The sequence below is a fragment of the Haliotis asinina genome, chromosome 1 (genome assembly GCF_037392515.1).
Source record: "Haliotis asinina isolate JCU_RB_2024 chromosome 1, JCU_Hal_asi_v2, whole genome shotgun sequence".
In the NCBI taxonomy this organism is placed as follows: Eukaryota; Metazoa; Mollusca; class Gastropoda; order Lepetellida; family Haliotidae; genus Haliotis; species Haliotis asinina.
The window spans coordinates 41,450,132-41,475,477 of NC_090280.1; the positions used below are offsets into that span (position 1 = coordinate 41,450,132).

Sequence of the window (25,346 nt, forward strand, 5' to 3'; positions counted from 1 at the left end):
CATCCCATCTAATCCATCTTTCTCCCTCATACCATCTAATCCATCTTTCTCCCTCAATCCATTTAATCCATCTTTCACCCTCATCTCATCTTCTCCATCTTTCACCCTCAGTTCACCTCTCCATCTTTCACCCTCATCCCATCTCCTTCATCTTTCACCCTCATGCTATCTGTTCCTTCCTCCACACGCTCAAATAAGTCCATCAGTCCTACAAATTCAGCTCTTAAGTTATTTATTCTGCTTATATCGTTCTTACGTATTTACTACAGATTGCGCGAGGTATGGAAACAGTATGTCGTCCTACCCAGGAATGTCGATATCTCGGCACAATGCAAGAACCAAGAGAAACAGAGATCTACAAAAATGTGCTAAGGACTGTGTGTCTGAGAAGCGTTTCTTGTGCGTGAGTGCGGATTTATCTATTAATAATGGACATTGTAGCCTGCAACGCATCGGCTACCTTGATGTACGCAAAAGGCATCGTGAATCGGGTCAAACTAACTGGATATACTTACACCGAGATTGTGCCATGCAGGAACACCATGCCTATTCTGACACACATGCGTAGGAACATCATTCGTCACATGTTGTGACAGATATGTGTAGGAACATCATTCGTCTCGTGTTGTTTTGACAGACATGTGTAGGAACATCATTCTTCACATGTTGTTGTGACAGACATGTGTAGGAACATCATTCGTCTCGTGTTGTTGTGACAGACATGTGTAGGAACATCATTTGTCTCGTGTTGTTGTGACAGACACGTGTAGGAACATCATTCTGCACATGTTGTTGTGACAGAAGTGTGTAGGAACATCAGTTGTCTCGTGTTGTTGTGACAGACACGTGTAGGAACATCATTCGTCTCGTGTTGTTGTGACAGAAGTGTGTAGGAACGTCATGCCCCACATGGAGGAACATCTTGTCGGTTCTGTTCTTCCTTTCTGTGTTGAAGAGACAGGCATGTGTAGGAATATCATGTCTCATGTGGTGATGTAGCATAGATATGTAGGAACATCTTGAGCCACACCGAGTGGTGACAAACTGCTGGCGGAACAGCACTGGCAATTTCCTGACTCGTAGGAGGCTTTGCGGAGTTGCACCTGAAATGCGCGTCGGCGCTGTTCCAACAGCCGTTTGTCACCCATCGGCGTGAAGAGTCAAAATTGAAAATGTTACATAAGGGTTTCTTAAGTAACTATTTCCGTGATCGATCATAAAACGTCTGACCTCAGATCCACTTGGGTACAGGGGTTTCAAGACCATGCGTCTTAATTATCTTGTGTGCACTTAACCCTATTTCGATTTTTTAAATCATACACTACTCTCATTTGAACCCAAACGGTCCGTAGGCTAGCCCACAGTTCCCCTCGGGAGAGGAAGAAAGGGAGGCCAAACTGTATAAATAGTTGCTGTACTTTGTTTAGTTTAAATATGCTATGGAGTGAGCTTCCAGCAACATTCTAGCAATATCACGACGGGGGACACCAGAAATGGGCTTCACACATTGTACCCATGTGTGGAATCGAACCTGGGCCTTCGACATGACAAGTTAACAATTTAACCACATGACTACCCACCGCTCCATAAGCCGTGAAGTCGAACAGGTAGTAAACTATAACATTTTTACGTACAGTATATGGCTGATTCTGTAAATATCATTCAGTCGCTACGGGGTGTCAGACATGTTTGCCATTGCAATGGTGTCTTTGGCGAATACATTCGACATTGAGGCTCTGCACGCAGTGTCCGAGATTCAGCACTTAGGACTTCAGAAGTCCAGTCTATATGAGGAATGCACTCGAACACCACGTTCAACACCATTTTGCATAACCTCAACCCCATTTTTTGCGATATAAAACGCGGAAGTATGAAAGGAATGAACAATTAATTTATTCAATCACAAAATTCATCTGAACCACTTGTAACATCTATAAAGATCTTTTTTCAGACGTTTAATTGTCAAAATCATCAGTAAGATGACAGCAGTTGGAGTGCAATGATGTCTCATCTTTGCCAGTTTCCGTGAAACAAATAAATTAAATATGCACTGACATAGATGAACAACAATGGCGGTGACGTCATCATTTAAGGACCCGGATGAGCACAGAGCAACAATCCAACAGTCCTGTTTTAGAGGAAGACAAGTGTGTATAATACAGTTGTGGACGGGAATAGTGTGCTGTGTGCTACAGAACAAGCACCGACAGAGGAAAAGACACGCTGAGGAAGATCGTATCTCATCATTCCGTTGATGCAGTTTTTCGCTAACATTTACAGCATTATAATTTTATGTACAAACTTGTCACTTGATCTATTGAGCATTGGGATAATAAAGGCACATTTACAAAGGAATAGTTTGCTATATTGTCTCTAAAATGAAGTTCAACATAATTTGTCGAAAAGCAAAACGTAGCCTAACCACTCTGTATTTTCCGTTCGATGGCGTTGTTAGTTATTCCGTATTGAATTCATTCTCTCTCGTGTTGTAGTTAACCTTTCAATGCCCCCAGAGCAAGGGAGATTACTTAGTGATGTCGCGGCGTCCGCCGTAGGACATACCCTGCTGGTTAGCTCCCTTTGTTGTACCGTACTGCAGGTTAATTGTAGCCTTAGAAGCCTGGGACATGTCATCAACAGCAATATCAGCCACGTGCCTCTGCGCCCCCATGGCCATACCTGCCTGGGAAGCTCCTTTGTTGCTTCCGGCTTGAAGACCAATCATGGTTTGTCCTTCCCTTGACATGCCATCAGCTCTGATGTCAGCAACGTGACGAACACTACCCATGGCCATTCCAGATTGTGAAGCTCCTTTGTTGCTTCCGGCTTGAAGGCCAATCATGGTCTGGCCTTCTCTTGACATATCATCAGCTCTGATGTCAGCAATGTGACGAACAGCACCCATGGCCATTCCAGATTGTGAAGCTCCTTTGTTGCTTCCGGCTTGAAGGCCAATCATGGCTTGGCCTTCCTTTGACATATCATCAGCTCTGATGTCAGCAATGTGACGAACAGCACCCATGGACATACCAGATTGTGAAGCAAGTTTGTTGGTACCAGCTTGAAGGCCAATCATGGCTTGGCCTTCCTTTGACATATCATCAGCTCTGATGTCAGCAATGTGACGAACAGCACCCATGGACATGCCAGACTGAGAGGCGCACTTGTTGGTGCCAGCCTGGAGACCAATCATGCCCTGGCTGCTTTTGTCCATGTCGTCCACCTTGATGTCAGCAATGTGACGACCAGCACCCATGGACATGCCAGACTGTGAGGCACACTTGTTGGTACCAGCCTGAAGACCGATGATGGCCTGACCTGCCTTCAGCTGTTCTTCAGTGAAGTGGTACTCGACTTTCTCAGATGGCTTGGGTCCACAAGCAGGTCCGTTGTATTGACATCTCTGAGCCTGAAACAGCAGCATGAGAATGTTGAAAAACATTGCACACTGATCATGATAAATGAGTTTGGAATGGCAACTGCGCAACATTCCAAATAAATCACCACGCAACAACGTATTATACGCTTAATTGTTCATGCCACATGCAGCAATATATGACGCAGGTCTGTACATAATGTAGCCACGATCAGACAAATCAGTGGGAGACATCACAAGCATAGGTCCATGCAAATGGACATGAAAATGATGATCAGCCACGTAAGTGAGCCTGACAACAAAATGATCCACTAATTAGCCTCTTATAGCAAACTCTGGTTGCTGAACCCATATTCTACGGCATGAAAACCCCAAAATATATAGTCACAAATTTTACATGTTCCCTGAGAAAGGGTATTACAGATACCAGTAACGCATTCATTCCATGACCTGCAAGAAGTTATTACTCCGATATCTGTTTGAGGAAGATTGGCTCAAACATTGCAGAACCGAACCCAGTCGATGGGAGTCATCCAGTGTAACTCACCTCTGTGCCAACTTGGAGGACTGTTGAGATAACCATGGCCATGTTGCGACCTTCATACAAGTCGTTTGTCTGGAAAAGACTGTTTGATGGAACTCCGTATGCCTCTGCCGCTTTCAGGAAGACCTCAATATTTTCCATCTGAAAGGGAAGCACAGACGTCAGGACGAGTTCAGCGTAGGAGTTTTCGAGGCTAGCAGTTATGTGGTGTCTTTAGTAAACGCTCTCAGCAGTGTTTGCCCGTTGTATCAAAGTGTGTTGGTTTAATGTGGGAAGAAACTCCGAAATTTAGGTATGAAACATTTAACACGTTGGCGTAACTCATGTGCAGGGAAATAGTGCTTGAAGACCTGAAAACAAAGGTGAGGCCTTCCCAAGATCGAACGTTCGATCATTAGTCACTGGACACCCATAGGTATAATACAGTCTTACGTGGGCCGTGACATGAAAGAGTCTAGTAACTTCCCTGACGGTGTGTTACTGCCTTGTGTTGCCTTTGAAATCTTGATATCACTCTTACGATACATTCAGAACGCCATACCTTCATTTGTATTGAGGCCATTGATGGATAAAACACCCAGTTAAACGAACGAGTTCTTTCTCTTCTACTATGACATATTCGATCAAGAAATTAACAAAACAGCATAATATGTACCACAAAACAGCTTTCACTTAATATGTATGTTGTCTCTAACATATATTTGGGGCGTTTGTCACAGATCTTTCGCATCCTTCACCGAGCACACTTATCACTTTTGATATCGAAAGATAAAGGGTATGTACAAAAAGTAGGGGTACTGATGAGAGCATGTCTCCAAGGATCCTATACAGGTAGCTACCTATGATTGCAGCCAAGAGTAGAGTATAGAACTGAGTTGTCTGATACAGTTTGACTTGCCATTCTGCAAAGCAGGAGAGTAACGAACTGAGGTGTGTGTAGACTTGTACAAGTATCTATAAGATAATAATTGATATGTACATTATATTTTTAGAAAACTGTAAATGAAATCAACACATTGTCCCTGTAACAGTCCTCAGTCCTTGTCCTGTCTGCTTGTTTAGACTTGCCTCTTGAAAGGATAAAATGATTATACATACGAGGGCTTTCAGTACAGCCCCGTGGAAAGGTTAAGTTGTCTGATAAACATGTGCTTGTAATTTTACAAGAAATATTTAGTTTTACTTGGATTCTTTCCTCACATATTGTCATGGCCAGGAGCAAATGTTCACGAAACGTATTTTACAATCAAACGTGAGAGATCATAGAATGATAAGTAAGATATACCCGATTTGCTACCAAAGGGTCCAAGGACGTTTGGTTTCAGCAACATTGGGTTAAGTGCTGTTTGAACAATACTGTTTTATCACGACCATGGTCCCGTAGTGTGAACAACGACTGAAGTGACAAGCCCACGACCTGATGTCTTATGCTGACAAATCAATGAACATTATAAGACAGTTTCCAGGATTCAAACCTACTGCTTGACAAGTATTAGATCAACCAGGACAGTGAACGCGTTTGTGATAAGCAGGCGGAGCAAGTAATCTCGAAGAATACACTTGGTTGCTGCAGGCAGACTGGCAATTAAGCACGTGCCATACAATCTGACCGTGGCGTGAAATCAATACTGTTTAACACGTGTCTCGTAGAGCGATTTAGTTCAGCAAAACACCATCACGACACGTTTCGCAAGAGGAAATAGAAGTTTTCAATATGTAGACTACATGCCTTTTCCCTCTTGCTTCAAATGAATGTTCTGGAGGGCGTTCCCATATATTCAAATTGCGGCCATTTGTCAGGTCGTGGCTCATCTAATACTTGTCAAGCGATACTGTGGTATGATCCTGGCACTCAAAAGGTACGCCTCTCTCTTTACCGAGAACAAATGATAACTCCTATAAAAGTTAAAACTTTATGATATTTTATACATATACACATAACTAAGAATGATGTTTTTGTCTTGTTAGGGTAGACAATGTGCAAGAAATTGACATGAAATCCATAAATGTAAAAACATACCGGCCATGCCTCACATATGAAAATAAGACTGCACTATTGCTTTCTAACGGTAATAGTTTGGTTAATGGAGAATTATAGTACACCCGGACATAGTCGAATACTGTTGTCTGTTGCGATATTGTTGGACGACGGAAAAGTTCAGTCTTTTAAACTTTGATATGTATTATCGGTGGCATTACATTTGACATTCCACTCGTATAGTATCGCAACACAGCTAACAAGCTAGTACAGGCGTAAAACATGCAGCCATACCATCATGCTGTGATTCTCATGGCCAACTAATAAAACAATATAATGTTTTGACTCGAAGGAATTTTGAAAAATCTGACCCCCAAGGCAGGTTTATTAAACGCTTTCCGTCAAGAACTTTGCTGCCATTATTTGACAAACAACATCAAGCAGTTGCCAATCTCAGTAAATGGTATGAACGTCCCAACAATGGCCGCGTATCAAAGCAAATATCATTAAGCACTTTTACGAGTTTAAGGGGTGAATCAGCCTGTTCACCTCAGTTAAATTCCCAACGTTATTTTACACTGAAACATTTTACATGTACATGAGAAATATTTAAAATGACAAATTTGTTTTCATAAACATGAAAGAACTGACAATAAAAAATGTCAATGGTACCAATGAAATGTGGTCAAAAGGATCCATAAGTGATTATGATATTCCAAAATTGGACAATGGCACCCAAACACTTACACTTTCTTAAAGTACAGATAACTTGGGTTACATATTTCGAAATGGTGGCGATTTGGTCGGTTTACAAAATTCAGACAGCATAAACATAACATTTCATATTTTCAACAAATATATACATTTAAAACACTGTGGATTTTTTTCTTTGTATTTATTTTTATTTTTTATTTTTTTTTTGCAAATTCGTTTTTACCGCTGACTTCAATAGAAATTATTTCAGATAGAGATCACATTCGCCATACCGCCGCAGGTATGAATAATGTGTAAATAGGCCTAAATATTTTTTCTGTTCTACTTTTGGTTTAGAAAAGGCAACACTCATTTTGCCTATTTTGCTTCACACTTTAGTTACTTCATACACTGCATATGAGAAGCCTCACAGTGATGCGGAGCAAGAGACAAATGACATATTCAATATGTCTGCCGTGGCGGCCATTTTGAGTATCGGATCAACATTCTGTTAGGAAGTCTGACATACATTACGAAAACAAAGCACTGTTTTAGATGATGATGATGAACATGCAGTAACATGACGAACACACATGTAGGTAAAGAGTAAAGTCTCCTGTACCAGTAGCATCAAAATGAAAACAGATACATTGAGATTTGACCTACTTGGACTTTCCACAACCTCAAAGGCTTTAGCGTTTCGTGACGTTCTAAACATTTGATAGCAGACGTACTGTGAGTGAGTAGTGAGTAATTACTTTTTCCCTCTCGCTTCCATTAACATTTGCAGACTTATTGTTTTTACATGTGGACAAATGAAATGCATTTACAAACATCTGTCAGTATTCAGAAATCGAAGAGGTATGGCAGATCCATGAAATATTTACTGGGTGAGTGTGCCTTTATGCCGCGTTTGGAATCATTGCAACATTTTTAGGAACACGTCGGAATGGACTTCACACATATGAGGAAAAGAACTGTCGCAAGTCACCTGTCTGTATACGTTTGAGGTTATGGCTCTTTGAACAGTCTGAATAGTATTAAGTTTTGCTGCAATGGTGTGTAAGCTTGTATAACGAACCCTCGAAGTGATGAAAGTCATAGTCATTTTGGTAAAATTCACGATAGGTGCATTCAGCATAACATTCTTGACTGAGGAACTGTGGGGTAACCTGGTGGTTCAAGCGTTCGTGTGTACATGGGTACAAAGTATGATGTACTTTCTGTTCTGGTGTTCCCCACCGTAATATTGCTGGAACATTGCTAAAAGCGGCGTAAAACAACCTGCCCACCCGGTTTTACTTTTAATTTTTGGTTTGCCAATCTCTTCATGTCTGATTCCTAACCACGATACAATGTTATTCATAATTATAACCATAATAATTCTACTGACCATTGTACGCTAAGGATAGCAACTTCAACTTCATGTTTATTGCATGGAACTTGCATGCCTCATTATTGTCCTGCCAACCTTTTATTGCCTATCAAACAGCTTATATACATCTGATTACTCAGTGGAAGGGCCCAGTGTTATATTAAAGGGAAAAATATTAAATAGAAAAAAGCTCACTTGAACTACAGTGAGTTAAATTCACATCTTTACATTAAGTGTGCGCGAACATACGGAACATCTAATGCTGCATGACACAGAGTGAACCGAAGTTCTTACTGAGTACAAGTCACTACCATTATTGATTTGGCAAAAATGCTGTACTGATCCTCGAAATTGAAATTTCCCTATGTAAATGTCGTGCTTCCTGTCTCAATGTTTCAAGCATACCATGTCTATTTTCATCTGTGACTTCATGTATCCGTATTTCAAACTGCCTATCAATTTGATTATCGTGATTTGAAACCTTAGGTTAAACAGTCCAAAGAATGGGTATTCAGCTTGTCAGTGGGACATGGATACAAACGGCCACAAGTGACCGAGTTTAAACACTGAACGATCGTAAGGTTCGTTTATTAGAATCACTGGCTTTATACAGTCTGGGTTAAATTACACAGGAAGAAAAGGAATGCCTGACCTTATCAACTTTGGAACCCAAGTTCTTACTTTTCCAATTATAGATTCGAACCTAGAATTCACATGTAAGACACGATGAGAATTAATCATAGAATGGATCATCGTCATCATCGTCGTCATCGTCATCATCATCATCATCATCGTCGTCGTCGTCGTCAACACAGATTAGATGTTTACTGACGACTTTAACATGTGCATATTTCGCATTGATATAGTTGTTTGCTGTTATATATCAACATGTGGATTTTGGTTTGTTTGTTGTTAACGCCGCACTCAGCAATATTCCAGCTATAGGGCGGCAGTTCATAAATAAGTCCGGACCAGACAATCCAATGATCAACAACATCAACATCTATCAACGATCTCAACTTAATTAAATCGGAGAATATGACCGCCAGTTAGTCGTCTTTTACGAGAAGCATAGGTCTGTCCCTGAGGTGCATGTTGTTGAGATAATAGACCGCTGGTTGTGAATGAGACATAAACGTTTAGTGTACACTTATGTTAGTGAAGCTAAATATATCCCATGATATTAGGATATGTGTGTGTAATGAATGATGATATTGTGCATATATTAAGTGAATTGCAAAAAAATGGCAACGTTTCGTTAATGTCTGTGTTTCTAAACATAATACCTTTGAAACATCTAAGTAAGATGGAAAGATGGGACAGCCTACTGGTTAAAACATTTGCTCGTCTCGTCAAAGACCCGGGTTCGGTTCCCCAAATGGGTACAACTTGTGAAGCCCATTCTTGGCGATCCCATGTTGATAGTGCGGTATTTGTTAAAGCGGCGTAAAACTAATCTCATCCAATCATCCCAGGGTTAACATGTAATTTTAAATTTATTATTGCGTTGCCGAGGTGTTAGAACCAATTTGAACAGCAGCACAGCACAAAACTTGGCTTCACATATTGTATCCAGGTGGGAAATCGAACCCAGGCATTCGCGTGATGAGCGAACCATTCAGCCACTAGGCTACCCCACCGTCACTGCGAGATACCATTTCAGCTTAATTCACTGGCTGTCAAGGAAGCAGCTGCATTAACACTAAACTCTTCATAGCGATATCTAAACACTTAATAATTGACAAACGGTCTTGCAGCAGTTTACTTATTTTCATGAATAATATGCTATTAATAGTTCTTTTAATGATGTAGAAGCATTTTAACACTGTACTAATTGATTACCAATATGTAATACATATTTGGTAAATGCTAAGTCATATATTACTTTCTTATTATATTCTAATAATAAGGATGTATTGATAATATTTTAATCATCTTTCGATATTTATAATGATGCTAAGATGATTCTGTCCCGTGGCAATATTTGATGCTATGTGTTTGAAAACGTCTTGTGTCATTTTCATACACTTTGAATATTATCAGTTATGGACGAGTTGTCATTAATTACTTCTTAGGATGATGTACAACCACAAACTCACTGGTGCATGCATGCAGGTCTGCAGAGCCCGGTCTAAACTACCCGCAGTACTTGTATAGCCAATAAATATATTGGGATGGCTTCAGTTATATGAGGTTGTCGCCACAATATCCAACATGTTGTAATCCATTTCCATCGATTGTAATACATATATACATACATAATATGTAGATCAAAATATTTTCACTTATATCCTGTGGTCTCGATAATGTCTTAACATGCTGTATTCCCTTTCCATCGATTACAATGCGTGTATACATACACAATAAACATACTGGAATGTTTTCAGTTACATGCTGCCTGACCCGTATAACCTGTTGTAATGATCCATATCCACAGGCATATTATATATGCAAAATATATTCCGCACTTCTGCATAAAATCTACCCAGTTATAGTGAGTGAGAATGGTTTTACACCAATATTCCAGCACTATCACGGCAGGGGACTGAAGAAATAAACTCCATCTAATGCTCCCATGTGGGGAATCGAACCCGGGTCTTCACCGTGACGAACAAACTCTTTAACCATTGGGCTATCCCAGCTCCTATCCAGTTAAAATTCAGCTCCAACTGTAAGATCAACATATTTTCGTTGACCAAATCTTACAAGTAGACCTTATTTCATTCTATAGATATTGAACTAAACATAATCATCCACAGGGGAAATTCAGTCAGGGAAAACTACACAAGTATTTCGCTAGGTGATATTTCGGTGTTACCAATCCCGGATAAGGGCTAATAAGCAGGAACACATGGCCCTAATCGAGGGAGTTACACAGGTGTCCACTCTGGAGAGGTATTGATGCTTGCATATACGGAATTAGGGTCTAACGTTGGATAGGGTCTATTGTCACTTCAAAGGGAAAAGGTGTTTCATGGAAAGAACCTAACCTTCGACGTCATAATCCTGAAGCAGCTAAAGATAGTACCTGAAAAGTATATATGACATCAGCAAGTTCATATATATAATAACCCTAGACCTGCCTATGTGTGTCATTGAATTAACTGAATTCATTGTAGCGATGAAGTTGTTTTCTATGTATGTTGTGTTGTTGTCATGTTTTGTTTGTGGTTTAACGCCGCGCTCAGTAATATTGTATGTGACGGCGGCATGTAAACTGACAATCATGTCTGAACTAGACAATACAGTATTTGGCACCATGTGCACCGATCTAGACCATAGGATACGATGACACTGCCACCCGTGAAGATCAGAGTTAGAATTGTTCTCCAGCATCCCATGCTTGTAGTCAAAGACAACTAACAGGATCGGGTGTTTTATGGCTGGCTGGCACATGTCATCGTATCCCAATTTCGTAGGTCGGTGATCAAGATATTAATTACTGGATTGTCTCGACCAGACTCGATAATGTACAGACCGCCGTCAAATGTTTCTAAGTACGGCGTTTAACAAACAAACAAAAATGATATTAAATGTGACATGTTACTCGCACCACAACTCCCAATACCCTTCAATACAACAAGGGACAAAGCAACGTACATCTTGTATAAATAATAATAAGGTTTGCTAGGTTTGGTAAAGGGAATTCTACTCACTGCAAGGAGTACTTACCATATGACTAGCATCTCGAAGATATACTTCTGCTCTTTTAAAATTGCTATAATCTACTTCGCATTATTTCAGCAAAATAAAAGCATGAACAGAAAATGCATATGAAGCCAAACATGAACCATATATACATATATAGTCGATGTACTCCATTTTCTGAATGCACAAGATTCCAAAACGAATCCTCCAAAATAATCCATTCATCCCAGAAACAAGGAACACAACCGTTGTAAGATACCATAGCATGTCGTCGAGAAGAACATCCGGGCATGCTCGTTTCCTGAACGCCGTCATATCCATGGTAACGAAGGAAACAACATGGTGGCATTCAAATGCTTGAACAAAACGCAACAATACAGGCATTCAAGGTACGATCCAGTATTTTGTCGAAGTAGAATACAGTTGTAAATGGTGGCATTCGTAAGGAGAGTAAGAAAAGGAAAACATATTATATGGTGTTTCATATAAACTTCAGAAGCACCAAAACTGGCCAAAATCTTTGAATTTTGGAGAATAATGTAAGAAGCAATTATTTTGGATCAAAACATTGTGAAACATACAGTGTTGCCACCAAGCGTTTCATTTTTTGTGTTCAATGTTTTTGTTTTTCTCTGAACATATTTTTTCTTCTGAAATATGTGTTAATTTACTGTGTATATACGCATAAACATGACTGTAAGCACATGGATGGGTTTACAACAATTGGGTAGGGATAACATACTATGTAATAACATAGACTGTCACATACCACTGTTATTAACTGCAGTCAAAATACAAGTGTGGTGCTTAACGCAAACACGTGCATATTTGACTGTGCTTGACAGTTAACGTTAATCCGAAATGTCAATAAACAGGTTAGAATGCACCAGTTAAAACCGATAGATTCGATGCATGGTCATACAATGCACGCCTGTATTGTTCAATAATTGGCCAACATTTGAGGTCAGTCACCAAAGTCAACTGACTTCATGCACTTCAAGACAACAAGGTAGCTCAAGAATTTCTCGTTTCACTTAATTTCGAAACGAGATTTTTCTATGACAAAAGGTTGAGCAATGAAATGAGAATATGCTGAAATATGTGCTCGCGCAGCAAACCAACAGAACGAAAGAAGAATACAAAATAACAGAACATGCAATGCGAAAGAATAAGGATAATTGTCAGTCAGAATTAAAGTTAGACTGGTAACATAATATGTCTGCAGGAAAGTATGTTGCAATGATGAGTGAATGTGTCTGGAATGCTACACTTTTTAACTGAAATCTGCTGTTTGTAAGTCATTAAATGATCCAAGGTTTCATCCTGTTCCTGTAGGATAGAGTTCAAGTTTGGTTTAACGCCATTTTGAACAGTTTAGTAACGTCGTGTAAACTTAATCGGGGAAAAGTTTGGGATTCGAACCTACAGCCAAAGGTCTATGGAACTGTTTAAACACGCAAATCTGTTCCTTAGTCTGCTAAGTCATACTACAGGCCTCAACAGGGCCTACAATAGCTTAAGAAACACTTGCACAAAGAGATCTTATCGCTAAGACGGTCTTAAGTCTGTGTTAGAGTATCGGATTTACGAGCATTGTGCATGTTTTCCAGATCAAGACGATGCAATAGATACTCTGCGGTCAAAAAACGCCATCCAAATACTTCAGCAACAAACACGTTTCTGTACAAGTGTCAAAGTTTCTATAACTGCTTTGGTTTCCGTGCTTAGTTTTATAGTAGTTGTTTAATCTGATAAACAATGAAAAACTGTTCTGTGGCTATGGAAACAAACTTCCAATCAAAAACGAATCTTACTTTAACATCTGTATCGGTCAGCGATACTAATCTAAGCTACACTGTAAGTGTAAGTGATGCTAACCTTCCTTACTCGAAGTTTGTCTGATGCACCTCAGTGGAAACAAAAAACAATCTAGCTATAAATAGATCCGCTACAGAAGGCTGAGTTCAGACCATATGCTTTTATTGTCTGCATCCCCGTCTAGTTCGAGAATCACATTCGGTTGCTGACAAGAATTTTGTAAGACCATAAAGTCTCAATACACATTTCAGCTTATAGTAAAGTTTTCAAGTAGCTATGAAATCCGTTGTAGTTTGACCATGAGGTCCTCAATAGTACTGCTATGAATTCCGTTGTAGTATCGCAATAAAGTCCGTTTTTTTGCTGCTATAAAGTCAGTTGTAGAGTTGCTATGTAGTCCGTTGTAGTGTTGCTCCGATGTCCATGTTAGTGTTGCTATGAAGTCCATTTTAGCATTACTGTGAAGTCCGTTTTAGTGTTGCTATAAAGTCCGTTTAATGTCCATTTTAGTGTTGCTATGAAGTCCGAAACGTGAATGTGTCGATTTTATAGTTTTAAAAAGCTTCATTAGGTTTCTAAATTTTGCAAAACCTTCTGGCCATTTTCACGCCTTGAACCTTTTTTGCTTTTAGGCCTAAAATTCCTTGCTATTCAGGTCTGTATATATTCAGTCAGTCCATTTATCCCCGCGTCTTCCCTGACCCTTGGCCTGTGCTATAGATATATCCAATACTCATCAACCAAGATGATGCTTAACACCATGCAGAGAACAGGTGCAACATGAATCGAGAACCAGCATGCGAAGAACTTGAATGAAGAACAACAGGCACAAGCAGAACGAGATAGATGAGTGTTGACGCAGAACATGCAGAACAGCTTCAGAACGATCTACATGAGTGGTAAAGTTAAGGAGGTCTACTACATCTGTGCATTTGTTTAACACAGATTTGTGAACGTTAACACACACTGAAAGATTTATAATGTCTTTACACTGAAGTTGATCAATGTTTAATTGTAGGTGTTTGTAATAGACAAAAATACATTAGTTCTACGCTACGCATGTCTTATTATCACATATGCGCTGAAAACGGGCGATCACAGCTGCAAAGTTATTAAATCAGCGCAAATTCAGTCCATCTATGAGAGATGCTATTTGCCATAGTTTTGGAAAGATCATACACATGTTCGTACTACATACTTTGCTCAAACATTTGTCAAAGAAAATCCCATACATGGTGTACACATTCGAACAAGCCCTGTGGAAGTATATGCGATGACATGAGAGGCAGATGTATATTTTGCTGTTATGCGCCATAAACGGGCAATTATAACAGAGTTAACCACAATATGATAACCAAACAAACTCATTTAGATTTGCATGAGTTAACACTCGCAGCCATATGTAGTTTATTTTGGTTTTAGTCCAAAATGGACCATTGATAACCGTTACATTGACGACCACTACATTGATGATATTACATCGTTGACCACTGCATTGTTGATCATTACATTGTTGACTATTACACTGACTCTGAGACTGTTACATTGATGATCATTACATTGTTGACCACTACATTGATGTCATTACATTGTTGACCAAAGCACAGCTCCAACACGGTTTGCTCGCCTGTGTACACCAGAGTACGAAACAAAGTCAACGAGAACCTTGGACTACCCACCTGCTTAAAAGGCGTCTGAGACTCATTGAACTTCAGCTTGATTGTCTTGATTTTTGGTGGACGCTGATCCGGTGGTGTAAGTTCAACCACTTTCTTCATCAATCTGTAATATATGGTGAATTGTATTAAAGCAAAAGGGGCTAGAGGAACATTTCAGAGTGCTAAAAGACACAAAGTCCTCCCTTTCTGTCTGATCTGTGCGAATTTATTTCAAAGTTTAGTTAACATTTAGAGAAACTTCAGTTAACATTGAAAGGCTTCGTTAATTTAAGGCATTTAACTTGAACCTGAGTGCACTTTCTAATGTCGTATTGAAAATGGGGGTGTAAGTGTGTAAGTTGGAGCATGTCAGCTTTAAACCAATTATTTGAGGTTTTCACGAGGCCCAAGGATCATAATCAGGTCGAAACAGATCCTGGCAATAATGTCCATTATGCTGTATGCGCTTAGCGTATGCCGTGCGCCTCAGTTAAGTGCTATATTAATGGTCTTATTATCATCATCATTATTATATCGGTTATGGGGTACATGCGTGGTATGGTGAGACTCTTGTGGACACCTACTTGACAAGCAACACTCCGCTCCTCAGTGTTTTCTCAACCTGCATGGCACCGGATCCGATTTCCTCACCAATGAGGGCCTTGAACCAGTTCCTCACTTCCAGTTCCGCACCACTGTCATACTTGGCAGCCACCTGAACGAGAGGCAAGCCACATTGATGAAAGATGACCAAACAAATTCACATTCTATATAATCATAATAATCATGAATGTAGTGTGCTAAACATATACCTGACCTTGCCGTTTATGAATTGTCTACATAGAGTGGAAACCGCCGCAAACACACGCAACAGGCAAGTCAATGTTAAGCTGACCAATATCGGAATCACTTCGAACTACAATATAACAGGGCCCTGTTATAATATACAGTGTAAACGGAATACAACAATGTCTGTGTTCCGTGTATTTAAACATTGTTATATACAAACTTAGAAAAAAGAAACGCAAACCCAAATATCAATGGACATTTGGTGTTATTCAAGGTCAGCGGAAACCAAGATACACGAATGAAATTTTGTGGAGCAATGCATTGCTATCTTGTCCATATACCAGTCATCACAGTCATTACAGCTGTCCAGGTGGTGTTGAAGTCAGTACAAGTTCCGATCCGCGGGTGTATGGGATCTCCCCCACACCATAACACTCTCATCACGAATCTGTCAACCTGTCTGATGCAGTTAGGAGCAAAACGTTCATGACGCCGTCTGTAGACACGATCTCTATTATCACGTCGCCACGGAGATAAGGGGATTCGTCGCTAAACCATATGCGCCTCCATGGCAACACCGTGTTACACCGTCTCATTCGCCGACATCGATGTAGTATGTCAAGGAGGGTGCAACCTTTGGATGTTTGACACGTATTCCTACTTCTCGGAGACGGTTCCTGATTGTCTGATCGGACACTCTTCGGGCTCCAAACTGTTCTTGTGCTGTGTCCCGTGCGGTACGATGGAGGTCACGTAGGTGGGTTGCCCGGATGTACCGATCTTAGGCAGGCGTGGTGACTCTAGGTCTTCCTGATCTTGGACGGTCATTTGACGAATTATTGTGCTGGGGTGAACGTTGAAGATCCTTGCCGCCTCACTGTTTGATTCGCCAGCTTGCAATCGTCCAGTTGCCTGATTTCGACCGGCAGCGTTGAGACGTTCCATTTTCGTGTAAAATACTTGCAAAGATCGGGGATGAAATTGTAAGATTCAATGAGGTCTTTCATAGTAACATGCTGCAGCCATGCTTTGCTCGTGAGAAACAATAATTTTGCTTGATATTTGTGCTGCATGACATCCACGCACATCATGACACTAATGATTGATAAACTCTTCAAAATCATTTTTGGTTACACGATCAAGCACGGTCAAGCACGATCTTCTAAAACATTCCAATGTGCAACACTAAAAAAATGTTTGAGTTAACATATGTGTACAAAACTGAAAGTATCATTTTGGAATTTCATTTTGCGTTTCTTTTTTTAAGAGTGTATATTTTTCACAAAGGTTTCGTGCCAGTATATTTCAAACATCACAAACAAAGACAAACAAATATCTAGGTGGGCGTTTCTGTTCACGTGGGAAAATTTATACAATTTACAAAATGTTTAGGAGGGATAAAATTTAAGGCTGACAGATCAGAGGCTCCTGTGTGCTGATGCCAGCTTTGCATACGCATGTGCCCGCGCGTACCTGTATTTCAAGCCACGTGTGGGTTTAAATTTACAGTTAGCGTCACGATGCGTCTTGAGCGGTTCTGAGGGAGCTTCAATGAACGATGTATAGTCTTAAAAAGTAAGAGAACGTCATTTTTAATTTCTGATTGAAAAACATTGCAGATATATAGGATAAATCAATGTTGATATGAGAATAATGGATTTCTGAGAGAGCACTTCTTTATGACCATAGTTGTTTGTAGTGAAATCGCTCCTGAAAGATAATTTGACGTGCGGTGCACAAGTGCATTCCATGAGTTGTGTGCAGGGTCGGCGATGAAGAGAAATGACGGACGGGTGCATTCATAAGATGTCTATCTTTGAAAAGGTTCTAAACGTTTATACTTCCAATCCAGGTTCTCCTGCTTTCTTTCAAGAGAAATTAACATTTATTTTTCTCAACATTCAATCTTATAACATTTTAAATTTATTACGGCAATTCAGCACAGTTGCATTTACTTGAATTTTTCAACTGATGTTATCTTTTCAAACAAGGTTATATTTCAGTTACATTTATAAAAGAAAACCTGTTGGTACTTTTATATGACGAAATGGCTACTTAACGAAATAACAAAACTAAAGACACAATTTCGTTTAATAAGACACATTAGCAAATGTTTGTTTTGTTTGTTGTTTAACCCCGCAAATGTAGCACTTCATGTTTACATACAAGAGAGTCAACACTGACTCACAGAGTTATAAGACAAGTAACCGTTAGCGAGGACATTTTAATATGCTTTACATAAAACTCCAAATTGTTATGGAGTTAATGTGTTTCACGTTTTAACTTTTTATCATCAGAAAGAAAGTTTATCTTCTTTCACCAGCGCAAGACAGCGCTATCTATACCAACTTCCTTATCTGACCTCTGACATCGCTATGCAGGGGTCTTTGTCACGTGACTCTTAAAGACCATCTGCACGGTTCCTGGAATTCCACGATTTCGATAATACGCGGTCACGTGACGAGTCACTCCAGAGGAACGATAGCAAAGGGGAGCTCAGGTTCCATATAGCGAGAGTGACATCCAAGCATGAGCAATGGTACACATGTGCCGGAGTAATTCAAGTTGTAAGCCATGTCTAGCTCGTACAGATAAGATACAAACGATTTTCAGTCGTATGGAAGCCTCCATATAGAGAAACACAGCAATGTGATATGCCTGCATCATCCGATTTAACAAATACACATTAATAGCTCGTCAGACATTTACTGAAATATGAACACTGCATGTTATTATAACTGTATAATATACTGGGAAATATGTTGTGTATGTATGGCTATTCTGTGGAAGAAACTAAGTCAACAACTACTAAATTCATTGCATCAAGATAGAACGTTAAAATAAAACAATTGTGTGCAGACAGCGAAACGCGTAGTCAGAAAACACTTCAAAGTCAAAACAGCTTTTTATAACTATGTTTGATATCAACAAAATGTTTTAAAATGTCATAAATTTACATATCGTATAAGTGCCTAACAGAAACTAGGACCTGTTTACCGACAATAATCATCTGGACCCCTTCGCTGGGATCAGTTTCAACTGCACTTTCAAAAGTGGATTCGGTATAATTAACCCCCCAAGTATTCTCCAATACACTAGTTACTAACTGAGTTGCGCAAAACTGGGTACTTTTACTTACAAGTCTATATGTAAAATCAATTTTGAAACAGTGAAAGTTGAAAATTACTTTCGAGAGGGTGTACGGCAAGGAAACGATTTCGTCCTTGTGTTTGCTTGTTAATACTCAATTCCACTTTCTATCTTAACCTGCTAACACTCAATACCACTTTCTATCTTCCGTTTAGTATGTTAATGTGTTTAATATGCATGCATTTCTGTTTGATGTTCATTATGTTATTATGTTTTAAATGCATGTTCTATAGCGGCACATCGTTTAGAGCTTTAGATTTTCAGTTCCTATTTCGACTGCGTAGTTAGCGGCTTATATGTATACAGGCATCTTATTTATAGTTGCTGTTGTGTAGGATCGAGCCCGCATACTGGTACTACTGTAGGAAATCGACACCTTTGCTACTGCAGATATACACGCTATTAATAGCCAGAAGGTTGCGCTGCTACTTACAAGGTGTCCATGAAAAAGATAAGACATTTTGTGGCATTGTTGGAGAATAGAAAATTTTAGTGAAGTGATAGCAATACGACATACGTTATTCAATATAACATACGTTATTTGCCGTTAAATATATTATTTATAAATTCTATTATGTCACTATTGGATACACCTTGTTTTGAAACACTGAGTGTGGTCTTTTTTATCTTTGACTTACACTTCAAGTAGATGTGCTCTACCATCATTTGAAAGGACATGTTAGCGGTTAATTTTCATCGAATACTGTTCGTGATAAAATAACATCATACTTCGATAATACGAAGCAGTGATATTTAATCATTATACATGTGCAAGGTATAACATAATAGAATAGAAAATAAACCATATCTCAAAGATGATCAACAGGAGGGAATATTATTTCCTGAAATCTGAGAATGTCAAACGCCGGTAGCATTGGAGGTGAATATTGGCCGAGTGAGGCCATTTTCCTCTTGCATTATAACATGCGAGAGAGTATTCCTAAAACGTAGATTCAATTAAAACTTACCTTTGCATGGTGGGCCCTCTGATCTCCCATAGGTTTTGCTTGGTTGGCCATGCTGGACTTTTAACACAAGAGGTCTATCCTAGAGACAGCTAAACCTTCGAATGTACACAGGAGTGTAGCTTTGCACACGGTCTTCAAGCAAGGCTACTGCGGCCGTCTGAATCTGTTGGATAGTGGGGAAGGAAGGGATGAGCAACGCTAGCGCATCTCCGTGTTGCTGAAATGCTTTCTACTGTCGAGGTATTGGATTACCATGCCACATGCCTTCGCCATATATGTCTACTGCGGCGAGCATGTGATGTACGTTCTCTAGTGAAATTTCAAGATGGCGGATGAGCAAAATTGGGCGAATAATGACGACTGCCGCATTGGATCGGGGTTGAAAAGCATCGAAGTAGCAATTGAATTAGTATGATCAGTCTGATACTTTACAGTTGATACGATGAGTTACATCGTGATTACTATGCGAAGTAAATGCAACTACGATTGATTGTTATTCCAGGATTCTTATGAGATATAGAATGTTTTTTGAAATAACATGAAGAAAAAGTGTTGGGAAAAGTCTCCTGAAAAGCAGTGTGTCGGTTTTTAGTGCTTCCCAAGAAAAATGACAGCGACACTGTCCTCCAGGTGAAGCATTACGGGTTTAACATGCAGGCTTATTGCGTACCGAGAAACCTACACTATACTGCGGCATCTGTCACCTACATGTACTTGCATACATATAACTCGACGGCGTACACACAGAGAGACAGAAACCCTTCTCAAGCAGCTATGTGTTTGAAATGCAAATATGAGTGAGCGTGTGTGTGCGCCCTCTCTCTATATATAGTCATGTAGAGGATTCGAACCTACAGTTGACAGCGGACTAAAGTCACTCTCGCTCTCTCTCTCTCTCTCTCTCTCTCTCTCTCTCTCTCTCTGTGTGTGTGTGTGTGTGTCTCTCTCGGCGATGTGCATGATGATGATGATGATGATGATGATGATGATAACGCATTTAGGAACAGTTACACTAGCAAAACTAATTCGTAATTTCACATGTGCAAAGAATACTGTCCCATCGTTATTTACTTCTAAGAACAGTGTTGAACCAAATCATTCTTCATTACAATTGTTGAACAGTGCTGAACCAAAGAATGATATCTCATTACAATCTACATATCATAACAGTGCTGAACCAAAGAATGATATCTCATTACAATCTACATATCATAACAGTGCTGAACCAAAGAATGATATCTCATTACAATCTACATATCATAACAGTGCTGAACCAAAGAATGATATCTCATTACAATCTACATATCATAACAGTGCTGAACCAAAGAATGATATCTCATTACAATCTACATATCATAACAGTGTTGAACCAAAGAATGATATCTCATTACAATCTACATATCATAACAGTGTTGAACCCAAAAAGAATATATCTAGATAAATCTTAAGATCTTATTAGATGTTAGCAAAAAATGACATTTGTGAAAAGAAAAAAAATGAAAATCAAATTCTAAATTTATCCGCGATTTCGATGCCATAAACAGTTTCTGACAAACATAAAACTGCCTGTGTAAGAACAATACCAATTACTGTTCCTCTTAACGTCTTTGAATGATACCTTTTGCCGCTGGCCTACCTGCACTTGATAACAGGTACTCCAGTAAGTGATTTACTGTTTCACTGATTTACTGGTGTCAAGACTGTTCAGAATCTATCGGTTCCTGGTTTTATAATACACAAAACCCCCCATCCTCCTTCTCTTTGTCCGATACACGAAGCGGGGGAACCCCTGACTCATAGCCGGGCCAAAAATAACTTCTTGAAATTGGTCATGGAGTCTGTTCTGTATAAGGAAGTTGTAAACATGTCTTCATTCTTGAGGGTATCTATCATTTTGTGTCTGCATCTTGGTTCGTCTCGAAACCATTAATGTAAATTAACATAGATTTTGTCAGTATTATCAATGCCAGACTTCTTCATAGCCATTGTCGCGATTCCAGTGATGATGTCATTGTGAGAATTCCACACTAAAGGATGGCCACAGAGTATGGGTTATATCTGGTTCGAAGTAAACCTTGAGCACAACGTATGCACCAGCATGAACGTCAACTGTATTGTATTCACATTTCTCCGAGTTAACTAGGGGTATCATGTACATAAAACTTTACAACTGAAAGTTGTTTATGTCACCTGCGAAAGAAATGAAATTGTAATTTATTTTGTTCTTTTGAAATCATGTTTGTAAAATGCAGCATTAAATACTACGTATCCAGTTTCACTTGCAGTGACACATTCTTATAGAAGGGGAAGAGGACGAAGAAAAGGAGGAGAGTTCTGTATACATGAATAGATTTTTTTAGGCGAACATGATGCGTTATTCCTACACACTTTCTTCCAGTTGACAAAGTTCATCTTCAATTCCATGAAGTGCGAGTCGAGTTGTAAGCTGTATGTTCCATTCAAAATCCATTTTAGAGTGTTTCAGCAGATGTGAATTGCTTTGCATGTCACTGAACCGTTCGTTATTAGAAACTGTATGTTCCCCGTTTTGAGGTTCTAATCTTCTCCACGGGATTGGTTGGGTTGAATTTCCACAATGAATACTTCTAAATATACCAGCGCGAGGCTAAATTTACCCCGAGGATTTTCTTGAACACTTCATTGTGAATGACTCATGTGTTCATACTTGAAGCTGTACCATTCATGCACTCGGCATTATCTTAGGCGAAAGAGTACACATACCAAAGATAGTTCAAACTATATCTGTTCCAGCTTTCTGACAGCAAGGATATCAGGAAGGAATATGTCTTCATGCGCTTATATGGAGGAAAAGGATAAAAAGCAACAGGTTTTACTTTAGGTGCAGTTATGGGAATACAAATGTTTACATGTTTTTCACTGTGGCAATGTTTGACAATATGTGACAATATTACTGCAGTCACTGCATTTCGAATACACGTAATACTATGTATTTACCTTTCTGGTGGTCTTTTACAAAGCTCATTTGCTGCCTTTACTGCATCTGTATGTTTTTTGTCTTGAAACTTGGCGGTGACGTTGTGTTACAGCACATATGAGCAATAAAGGTAGGTTGTATTAGAGACAGTACGTGTGGTACTTCTGTGAACACCATGGAGGTTCATATTCGTCAGCGTGTGACCTGTTGCAATGATTCTGCTCATCACCTGGATTTAACGGCACCTCTGTGATCATAAACATCACTCAAAGAATGCAAAGAGTTCTGGAAAAAGTGTTGCTGAGTTCTTTGATTTTTCGTTCATTTACAAAACAAGAGGATATTCCATCTTTCCAACCTAACCACCTAACTACCCATCTACACGCATACGAAATGAACTATTTATCGTTTAGACGGAATTGTTAAGAAATCGAACACATTCTGTGCTCCATTGATGCTTTGTTTAAACCTGACCCTCCTTAAACCGGAAATTGGTAATGTGGAACTATTGCCAATGGAAATTAAGGTAAGGTTTGATCCCGAAAGCTTGTTTATTCTAACAACGGGATGGGATACGAGGGTTGGTCAAAAAGTTCTGAGCCTACATAACAGGTCCTTGAAGCATACTGGGGTATATATACGAGCATAGCAAATTTTCATTACGAGAAGTTCCTTCAATTTTGAAAATAGGTGAAAGCCTCTTCTGGCCAGGTCAGGTGAATATGGAGGATGAGAAAGTTCTTCGAAGCCACATTCATGTACTGCAGACTTTGCCAGTCGAGACGTGTGAGACGAAGCATTGTCATGTAAAATCAGAACTCCAGCTCTCAATATCTCTCACACTGTACTCGTATGTATTACAATACTGTACTCAGAGCAGCCTGTCCCTATTGTCCCAGACTGCAGTAGTCTGACTTCCATCCCAGCCCTTTCTGCAATGGTTCATTTAAAAAAACTGACTTAAGACTCAGTCTACGAGTGAATAAATGATTAGAGTGAATAAACCCAAACAATGCGAAGAAAGGAGATGGAGAGTTGGAGGTATTCAGACACAAAAGATAAGAAATGAGATCTCGAATTATATCATTATTCAGGAAGGAAGAAAGTATAATGTTGTTAAAAACTATACACCAGTGACGCAGAAGGGAGCGCGAGCTCGTAACCAAGTGGTTACCCACTCACCCATATCCAGAATAGACGCAGCATATAGTATAAACATCACCCCAACAAATGCTAGTTGCGTTCTCCACTGGCGTACGTGGCAGATAGCTCGCTGGTGAGGTAATCCCCACACAACTACTACATACCGATTGCACACTCATCACACCAAAATAGCTTTCATCACGTTTCTAAACCTCCTACGTAACCCCATACCAGGTCAGGGCGGTGGGCTAGCCTAGTGGTAAAAGCGTTTGCTCGTCACGCCGAAGAGCAAGTTACCGAGGTTCGACTCCCTAAATGGGTACAATGTGAGAAGCCCATTTCTGTTGCCCCCGATCCATAATATTGATGGAGTATTGCTAACAGCGGCGTAAAACCATACTCACTCATTCATAACTGGTCATTGTTTAAACATGACCGAAACACGAGTTTTTAATGGTGATAAAACAATGAAAGTAAACGAATATATACCTGTTACATGTTATATGTTTTGTTCTTTAATATCTTTTATCCAACAAGATATCGTATACGAAAAGGCAGAATTAAGCCAGAAAGGGAATATTGTATTGTAGGCACATCACCTATCTGATATGCCAGTGGTGACACTATGGGATTGTGGGTATATGATTATTAACCCCTCCGATATGCCAGTAGTGACACTATGGGGTTGTTGGTATATGCTCATTAACCCCTCCGACATGCCAGTGGTGACACTATGGGATTGCTGGTATATGATTATTAACCCCTCCGACATGCCAGTGGTGACACTATGGGGTTGTTGGTATATGCTCATTAACCCCTCCGACATGCCAGTGGTGACACTATGGGATTGTTGTTATTTGCTCATTAACCCCTCCGATAAGCCAGTGGTGACACTATGGGATTGTTGGCATATGCTCATTAACCCCTCCGATATGCCAGTGGTGACACTATGGGATTGTTGGTATATGATTATTAACCCCTCCGATAAGCCAGTGGTGACACTATGGGATTGTTGGCATATGCTCATTAACCCCTCCGATATGCTAGTGGTGACATTATGGGATTGTTGGTATATGATTATTAACCCCTCCGATATGCAAGTGGTGACACTATGGGATTGTTGGTATATGCTCATTAACCTCTCCAATTTGCCAATAGACAATAGGTTTTATAGGCAATTTCGAGGTAATCGTTTCTTAATTTCGAAAGCAAATAGCCTTAGACGTTAATCGTTTTGAGAAATCAACGAA

General features: G+C 39.7%; 1 protein-coding gene across 3 annotated transcripts; it reads right to left on the reverse strand.

Moving 5' to 3' along the window:
• Nucleotides 1–1,954: 1,954 nt before the first annotated feature.
• On the reverse strand, nucleotides 1,955–21,771 carry LOC137291532 (calponin-2-like). Of its 3 annotated transcripts, none has more exons than XM_067822913.1 (6): nucleotides 21,616–21,771; nucleotides 19,998–20,160; nucleotides 15,675–15,805; nucleotides 15,112–15,214; nucleotides 3,924–4,061; nucleotides 1,955–3,409 (listed from the first exon to the last, which is right to left on the reverse strand). In XM_067822913.1, exons 2-6 carry the CDS (start codon nucleotides 20,046–20,048, stop codon nucleotides 2,525–2,527), a joined length of 1,308 nt encoding a protein of 435 aa, XP_067679014.1. In that variant the 5' UTR covers nucleotides 20,049–20,160; nucleotides 21,616–21,771; the 3' UTR covers nucleotides 1,955–2,524. The 3 variants fall into 3 exon arrangements, with proteins under 3 accessions (XP_067679014.1, XP_067679023.1, XP_067679004.1); XM_067822922.1 differs by having other exon boundaries at nucleotides 21,634–21,731; XM_067822903.1 differs by lacking the exon at nucleotides 21,616–21,771 and having other exon boundaries at nucleotides 19,998–20,304.
• Between the last annotated feature and the right edge of the window lie 3,575 nt (nucleotides 21,772–25,346).